This window comes from Artibeus jamaicensis, unplaced genomic scaffold (assembly GCF_021234435.1).
Source record: "Artibeus jamaicensis isolate MK-2021 breed Jamaican fruit bat unplaced genomic scaffold, CSHL_Jam_final scaffold_1031, whole genome shotgun sequence".
NCBI classification, from domain to species: Eukaryota; Metazoa; Chordata; class Mammalia; order Chiroptera; family Phyllostomidae; genus Artibeus; species Artibeus jamaicensis.
In genome coordinates this window covers 619605-628979 of record NW_026522026.1, presented here as the reverse complement: position 1 = coordinate 628979, position 9375 = coordinate 619605, and the positions used below count along the sequence as shown (strand labels likewise).

At 35.5% G+C, this 9375-nt stretch overlaps 1 protein-coding gene across 1 annotated transcript; it reads right to left on the bottom strand.

Moving 5' to 3' along the window:
• Positions 1-5945: 5945 nt before the first annotated feature.
• Positions 5946-7088, bottom strand: CABS1 (calcium binding protein, spermatid associated 1). Its single transcript, XM_037145870.2, has one exon. The coding sequence runs from the start codon at positions 7086-7088 to the stop codon at positions 5946-5948; it is 1143 nt and encodes a 380-aa protein (XP_037001765.2).
• Between the last annotated feature and the right edge of the window lie 2287 nt (positions 7089-9375).

The following is a 9375-nucleotide window of genomic DNA, read 5'->3' as shown; positions in this document are numbered from 1 at the left end:
CACCCCTTGATAATATCCTATACTTGTTATCAGTGGGCCAATAATAATTCTTTGAATAAATTATAAGAGAAGGTATATTTTGAACCACATAATTATCTTGCTCAGGTGAAATGTTCTAGTCATTGAACAATACAAAATGTGAGCATTGTAGTAGTTTGACATTTGCTTTGACTCCAATTAAGTTTTACTTTTCTTGAAAATGTTGGTTATCACTAGAAAGATGGGGAAGCATTATGTGCTTACACATGGAAGTTCTACTGGTGGGTAACTGGATTTGTGATGCTTTTCTTTCACATTAACTGTTAACCATGGTGTATCTTGGCATTAATTTACCTGGTGATGAACTGAAGGTCAGATGAGGATCTCTAGACTTTTTATCCTAAAGGTGCATTAGAGGGTCCTGGACACAGTGTCTGCTTGGTTATTTGTTTTACAATTTGAGCATATCTTTTTTAAACCATTGTTTTTAGGAAACAAGATACAGACCTAGATCTGTGTGCTTTTACATACAAAGTAATCTTGTACATGAAGCTTATAGTTTAATTAGCTCACAATTAAGCTTAAAGCTTAATTAGGTCATAGTTTTAAGAGCTAGCATTTTAACCTAAATTTGTTTATTTTCATAGTTTTTCCTTTCCATTGGACCAGGATATTTTAGAGTGTCTTTAACTTCTGTTAAGAGAATTTGCAATTTTTTTATAATCAGTTTTGAATTTGCTATTTTTATAGTGAGTATGACAAACTCTCTAAGGCAGTTTTGTGTCCCTATCAGCTAGATTTTCTGGTATAAATTTAGGTGATAACACTTTTGACCAAGTGAATGTGTATGAGTTTTCTTTCCTTTTCTAACTTGCAAATTGTATCTCTATATAATTCTATAGAATGAGAAAAAATGTGAGAATTCCAACCCATAAGAGTTTTGTTTTCCTTAAAGAAAGGCAGTGAACGTGGCTGGGTACAATGACAAACTGGCTGATACTTGAACTTACAAATTTCTGCATAAAATTTTTATGCCAAGGGGTCTAATACATTGATGACTATTTGAATATATTGATAATTATTCTTATTTGTTCTGGCTACAGTTTCTCGTTTCTCTGCCCATTTTTATACCTTCTCAATTTAACTTTTACTTTTTATCAAAATAACCTTTCTGAAACAATAATATATTTATGGCTTGCCTAAAACTTTGGATGCCTACCATTGTCTACACTAGCATTTCCCAAACCATGTTGCACAAGCATTGGTACCTAGAATTCCTGGAGCTACCTGAACACTTCATATACCTATTCTCATTTAAAGATTGCAGAAAATTTATCACATTTTATCAATGAATTTTACCCTGAAACTCTTCTTCACTTCTGCAAAAAACAAACAAACAAAACCCCACCCAAAGCAAAGAAACAACAACAAAAAAGTTAGTTCCAGTGAAACTAGCTTAGGAACTATGAACTGTCAATTGTGTAAAATTTTAACTCTACATAGCTACACACTGTGTGACAGTTAATTTTTTGTGTTAATTTGGTTAGGTTATGGTACCTAGTTGTGTAGTCAAACACTAGGTGTTGCTGTGAAGACATTTGATAGATAGGACTAACATTTACCATCAGTTGACTTTAAGTAAAGCAGATTACTTTTCATAATATGGATAAACCACATCTACTCAGTTTTAGGCCTTAAGAGCAAAGTCTAAAGTTTCCTAAAAAAAGAGGAATTCTGCCTTGAGATTGAAACATAGAAACATTGTCTAATTTACAGTTTACTGACTATCCCTGTGGATTTTGTCTTCAAGAAAACAGTATAAACTCTTACCTAAATTTCCAGCCTGCCAACCTATGTTATGGATTTTGAACTTTCTCATCTCCACAAGTACATGGTCCAATTTCTTAAAAGAAATCTCTATCTATCAATCAATTGATTGATCATCTACCTATCATCATCTACCTATCATCTACCTATTATCATCATCTTTCTATATCATTCCCCCCACTCCCCAGAGAATCATGACTAATACACATGGTCTTGCACACGTGATCACTTTTGCTTTTGTAAGGTTATAATGTCATTCACAATTACATATATCTGTTACCATTATCTCTCAGATGCATTTTACTCTAAGCTTATTTCAATATTATTGAGTACACTGAGTATCCTTATGCTCTGGATCTTTGCCCCTGCCTTTCCCTCTGTTTGAAACCAGTTATCCTCTTGTCCTGGTAAATTCCTATTTACCTCTAAGTATGCAATATCCCATGCTCTGAGAGCATTCATAGCCTAATAAATGAAATCAATATTCACTATTTCATTTAATTCATTAATTTTTATTCATTTAACATGTTTATTGAACACCCACTGCATTCAAAGCTCTCAGAATTGAGCAGTGGACAAAGGGCATATAATCCCTTCCCTTAGAATGGACATTCATATTTTATTTCTGTTGTTTTGGAGTTGTTATGAATAGTATCCTCTTTCAGTGTCAAGAATGTTCTGGTTTTGATGATAAATTATGTGATCTTAACTACCCAAACATAAAATCTAATAGGGAAGATAAATATTAAACACATGATATGGATTGAATTATGTCTTTTTCCTCACCCTCAAATATGTTGGAATCCTAACCCTCAGAAACTGAGAATGTGACCTTATTCAAACATGGGGTTTTTGCAGATGTACCCAAGTTAAGAAGAAGTCCTACTGGATTACTGGGCCTAATCCAGTGACCGGTGTTTTTACAACTGAGAGAACTTTTCACACAGAGGCACACAAAGAGAACATTATGTGATGAGGGAGGCAGAGATTGTAGTGAATGTCAAGGATTGCTAGCAATCACTAGAAGGTAAGAAAGAAGCAAGGAAAGATCCTCTCTTGAAACCTTCAGAGAGAACATGGCCTGGCGACACCTTAATTTCAGACTTATATGCTTCAGAAATGTAAGAGAATACATTTCTATTATTTTAAGCCATCTAGTTTGTAGTAACAGTTAACACAGTCCTAGGAAATTAATATAACAGATAATTTTTTATAATTATGGGTGTTACATAAAGCAAGATATTGTTTACCAAAGGGCATTGTGATGGGACTGACGATGCAGGAAATTACATTGTTGGAGGAAGTGACGTTTAGGGGCAGGAATCAGGGACAACATTGCAGGTTTAATGATTCTGAGAGAAGAATAGCTTGATACTTTAAAGAAACCCAAAGAAGACCTATATAGTTGGGATTTAAGAGCAAGAAAAAAAAAGACCAAGAGCATATGACACTTTTTAGATAAGCAGTGTTGAAGTTGTGGAGAATCTCACAAATATCATGAAAATTTTGTACTTTATCTTAAAGTTGATGCAAAGTCACTGAGCATTTTGAGTATGGAGACAGGACTGGCATGATCAATTTTTGTTATAAAATTCCACTTTTGCTTGATAAAACTTAGCATGAAGAAGGGGTAGTGGGAACGGAGGCATTTCTGAGGGCCTGTAGGTAAAAACTTGGTTTTCATTGGATGTAGAGAATACGAGAGAGCTGTGAAGGAAAAATCGCAGTCAGTGACTTGAACAACTGAGCAGATGGTATCTTTTGCTAAGATGGAGGGTATTAGAAAAGGAGAAAGTTGAGGGAAGGGAAATGCCAATATCAGGTGAAACTTGTGTTATGTTTGAGGTGTATGTAAGAAATCCAAAAGAACACACAAATAGTGTTGTAAAGATAGACTGCAGACTCAAAATTTAATTCATGTATTATTTATTTATCAATCAATTAATATATAGTAGGTAGAAGAATTAAACAATTCCCATATACCACACACTGTCTTTCTTTGTGGTCAGTAACTCCTCTCTCTCTCTTAGTCTTGCTCTCTTCCTCTCTTTCATATGGCCATCAGGAATACCTTATGATAAGACAGGTGTGTTCTTTTTTTAGATTTTATTTATTTTAGAAAGATGGGAAAGGAAGGGAGAAAGAGAGGCAGAGAAATATCAGTGTGGGTTTGCCTCTTGTGTGTCCCCTACTGGGGACCAGACCTGGCCTGCAACCCAGGCATGTGCCCTGACTGGGAATGGAACTGGCAACCCTTTGTTTCACAGGCTGGTGCTCAATCCACTGAGCCATACCAGCAAGGGCCATTAAGAGAGTTTTATGTCACAGGGTAGGAGTAGCTGTGGGTAAGGGATACGGTGTGGCCTGAGAACATTACCCTAGGTTCCATTAGGACAGAAGGAAATTTTGATGGAGGTATCTGTGTCAGAGGGAACTGTGGTTGGATTATTCTGTGATTCAGAAGCCATTTCTAGCCTCAGGGCTTTGGGCATGTGATCTCCCTAACTCTCCAAATTTTAGCTTAAATCTCACTTTCTCAGAGATAACTGCCCTGCTATATATGATGCAATTATTTTTCCCTAGTATCATTTACTTTTAAATTTTACATTAGTTTTCTTTTGTACAGAATTTCAACTGTTCATAATGTCAAATCTATTAACATTTTTGGTAGTTTCTTATATGCTTAGATTTCTCAACCCCATATAAATAAATATACATGTTTTTCTATAAGTTTTGTATGATTTATTTTTAAGTCTCTGATTCATGTAATTTTTTTAAGATTATGGTTTTAAATAGTACTCTAGCTTGATTTTTCCCCTAAATACTCGACCATTAAAGCAAGAGTAATTAACCACCATATCCCATGGTTTTGAAGTCTATTTTATCATACACTACATTTTTGTTAAAATATGTTTCTGTGTTTTAATATGCTACCACAGTTATTCTGGGTTATAGTCTACCTAATGGTGTAAATCTCTATTCCTCCCAATTACCCCCACCTCTCATATGTGACATTTACTATTCAGCTAGTGTTTTTTTGATATATAATAAAATTATGAGTCTCTATAGAATAATTCTATTCCTGGTATCCAGAGCTAAGTTTTTTTAAAAATAACCAGTAACTTTTTATTTTACTTAACATCCCTCCTAATTTGAGAATTTCTGTACTAGAACATCAAACACACCTATACACAGTAAATCAGTTGCTGTCAAGATTTATTGAAGAAAAATCAACAAAGTGAAACAGACAGATTTCAAAAGTCTGTCAGAAAAGGATGAAGATATATGTCCTTGAATTGCTAACCAAAGCATAGGAGTGCCATACCAGTATTTAAGACCTGAAAAAAATTGACAAATATTCAGGAAAGAAATTTTAAAAAGGGAAGTTGATTCATACATTCACATACAATACTGTTTTTGACAAATGTACAAATTTATAAAATATAATTTTGTCTTAGTTTTCATACAACATATTGTAGAAATCTGGAATATTTATGTTTCTTATGTGTGGTTATAAAACAATTACTGAAGAGCCTTAATTCTTATGTGAGTGAAGATTGCAGTTATATAGTTTTAATAGATGAGAATTATTGGTTACATACTAATGAAAAACTCTGTTAATAATAGGCTTTATATATTTTAATACTAGAGTATTTTTTGAGATGTTATTAATTTGATTCTCTTTAATTCACAGTAAATTATGCAATTGAGTATTAACTGAAATGACATAAATTGTTCAATGTAGCAGAAAGTGAGCTTTCCTTATTGTTCTCTCTTCATATCCCTGAAGACTGGGGTTAAAGATTTTATATTAAAACAATTATTGGATAACTCTGTTAAACTTTGTGAGACTAGGGGAACTTGTACTGCCCAGGTTTGTAAGTTTCCTTAGACATGCTCTGTTGCATGACCTCTATTCTTAGCATCTGTGTTTGCTAAGTCCAATACTTGCCTTAAATGACCACATTCTTCTTTTCATTAACCTTTTTGCATGCTGGACAAACTTCCTAGATATGAAAATTAGCTGTCTAGGCTATTGCACAATTCTACGTGGCATCTTTTTGTTGCTTTCAAATCAGGAACTCATGTGGTTCTTCTTTCAGGAGTTTAAAGACACCCATTTCAGTTGTAAAAGAGTCTTAAGTTTGGCTTGGGGTATCTAGATCAGGGGTTGTTTTGGAAAATGCCTCAGTGGCCTTAGTTACAAATTCCATTTTACTATTTTCAGGCAAATCTTCTTTTGTTGTAGGAGATGAATCTTCCATGAGGTTCCTATCTACTGATTTAGGAATAACAAAGTCATACCTGGATTCAACAGCAGTAAGCAAAACAGGATGGTTCTCTGCTTCATTGGCAAAATCTTTCTCCATCCAAACATTGACTCCATCCATAGACTCATCACCAGATAGCAGGATATCTTCTGCATTATCTTCATCTCTTTCGGCAGTGGTAGTAAGTTCAAACACAGTGATGAGCTTTTCCTCATCTGAGTCAGATAGTTTAGACACAGCATTGGGGTCATCTTCCGGAAGAGGTAAGTCAACTTTAGTTATTTTCTCCTCTGTAAGGGCAGTTCTGTCTGTAATAGTGGTGAAGTTTTTTTCAGCAGTGAGAGAAACTTCAGTCTTAGAAATAGAGGAGTCAGTGATGTGGACAGCCTCATCAGTAGTGACGTCAGGTTTAACTGAGGAACTATAATTATTGAGGTCAAGTCCATCCTTCTCAACTGAAAGGACAGAGGTGTCAGTAACTTTGGTGGTGCTTTTCTTTAGTGAGCCAGTGACATCAGAAGTTATTGACACATCTTTATCTCCTGGTTCAGTTACCTCCAAGAAAATATCTTCTTTTGCCATGTTAGAAGAAAAATCTATTAAAGAAACAGAAGTGACTGGAGATGAGAAATCACCTATTTTCACTGCAATGAAATTTTCAGTAATAGAGTCATTAGTCGTGGAGTGTGGGACACCTGTCAGAGTTGTAATTTCTTTTTCCAGATGGGTTGATGACTTCATGTGGGAGTCCACATTACCTTCTGAATTTAGTCTTTTCTTTGGAGATGAAAGCTTGTTGCTTGTAGTTGTTGAAAAATCACTTTCTAGCATGCAGTCACTTATGGAAGTAATGTGGTCTCCTTCTGAAGTAATGGTTGTTTCTGATCTAGGAATAATGTTGTCAGTCTCAAAGGGAATGGTTGCTTCAGGTGTTGTTTTATTGCTTTCTGTTGGAGGTTGAGAATAAATTTTTGGCAAACCATCTTCAGCCATGGGACAAAGTGGCACCATGCACACTCACAGGTCTTTCTCTGGGCCCAGTGGCACCTCTTGGCAGGAGAGTGGTATTTATTACAGTGACTGAGGCACAGGTCATCATAGTGATTGTTACATCAGCCACAGGACCAATGGCACCAGCTTCCCTTGGAGGTTGTTTCTATGCTCTGATGGGGCATCTAGTATTGATATTAGATAAAAAGACAACAGAGACTTCTTTGATTATGGAATCAACATCCACAGCCCAATATTATAATAATGAGGAATTTGTTATTAACATGGGAACAGTTCCCGTGTTAGAAGGGGTGTGCCTTCCAATATGGAGCTAGTGTCACTGGAAACAGGCGTAGCAGAGTCTGCCAGGCACAATATTTGTGGGTTTAGCATCAAATGAGGAAAACTGTGGGAGACAAGATTATCAGCATCAGCTTCAAGTTGCCTTTATTTCGAGTAAGTAACAGGGTCGAATTAAAATAAAGCATCTTCTCTTGTGATTCATATACTTAAATGTCTAAAAATATTAATTAATTTTTTGTGAGTGAATGGAGCTGCAGAAGTAATTAGGCAACGAGATCTCAGTTCTCTTCTCAAGAGAGGAAACTCTCACTTTTTCAGTGGCGATAATAAAAAATAAGTTACTGGCCTATTAAGGTCTTTACAGTTTTGTTCTTCATTGTACTCCTTACTCTTTCTTGAATTACAGTGAGAATGTCAGGTTTTGTAGTTTTAATTTCTTTAGGAATATTTTTATGTACAGTGTTATTTCAACCCCAAGTCTTCTTGCAAGGAGTTGGCATTGTACGTCAAAAATCTCCCAGGAATAGATCAGGAAGTTCAATAAGAGTATTAGCCTTGGGTGTTATATCCTTGGTTTCAGAGGGAGGATTTTATTTAACGATGTCGGTCATCATCCTTTTGTTTAACCCTTAGGTGTAGCTAATCTCCTTAAGGTTTAAAAAGAGATTGTAGCCTACTGTTAATTTTTTTTCTAATGTCATTAGCAGAGAGGATTTTTGGACTTGGACACAGCTAAATCTGAAAAATGACAGCAGCATGAACCAGAGTAGTAGTTTTCATCTCAAAGGCAAATGCTTATTTTTCTTAGATATGTACTCAGCCTCAAAATATACAGTGTCTTTTCTTAGTTATTGGTCACCTATAGCTATATTAGCACTCTCTGTAGAAGTATCAGACAGATTTTAAGATAGATTTTTTTCTTCAAAAATATGGGCAGCTTCCCTAGAAGTATTTTTCCTTCAAAGAGGTGTTACTACTGAGGGCTCCATGTTTTTATTGATGTAGGGAATGATGTCAACATCAGGAACAGGGAAGGACATCTCAAGTTAGTGATAGGCACAGGTTCTTTCTTTAAAAATATATTTTATTGATTATGCTATTACAGTTGTCTTGCTTTCCCCCCTTCATTCCCCTCCACCCTCTCTCCTACCCACATTCCTCCTTTAATTCATGTCCATGTGTCATAAGTTCTTTAGCTTCTATATTTCCCATACTCTTCTTTCCTTCCCCCTGTCTATTTTCTACCTACCATCTATGCTACTTATTCTCTGTACCTTTTCCCCCTCTCTCCTCCTCCCACTCCCATTGCTAATCCTCCATGTGATCTCTGATTCTATGGTTCTGTTTCTGTTCTAGTTGTTTGCTTAGTTTGTTCTTGTTTTTATTTTATGCATGGTTGTTAATAACATGGTTGTAAGTTTGCTGTCATTTTACTGTACATGTTTTTAATCTCTTTCTTAGATAAGTCCCTTTAACATTTCATATAATAAGGGCTTGGTGATGATGAACTCCTTGAATTTGATCTTATCTGAGAAGCATTTTATCTGTCCTTCCATTCTAGATGAAAGCTTTGCTGGATAGAGCAATCTTGGTTGTAGGTCTTTGGATTTCATGACTTGGAATACTTCTTTCCAGCCACTTCTTGCCTGCAAGGTCTCTTTTGAAAAATCAACTGACAGTCTGATGGGAACTCCTTTGTAGGTGAGTGTCTCTATCTCTTGCTGCATCTATAATTCTCTCCTTCATTTTAATCTTAATTATAGCAATGTAATTATAGCACATCTATAGCAATGTAATGTATAGCAATGTAATTATAGTGTGCCTTGGTGTGCTCCTTCTTGGGTATAACTTGTTTGGGACTCTCTGAGCTTCCTGGACTTCCCGGAAGCTATTTCCTTTGCCAGATTGGGGAAGTTCTCCTTTATTATTTGTTCAAATAAGTTTTCAACTTGTTGCTGTTCCTCTTCCCCTTCTGGAACCCCTATAATTTGGATGTGGGAACGTT

Coding starts and splice junctions, on each gene's coding strand:
- CABS1 (XM_037145870.2), bottom strand. CDS start 7,088: ATGGTGCCACTTTGTCCCATGGCTGAAGATGGTTTGCCAAAAATTTAT.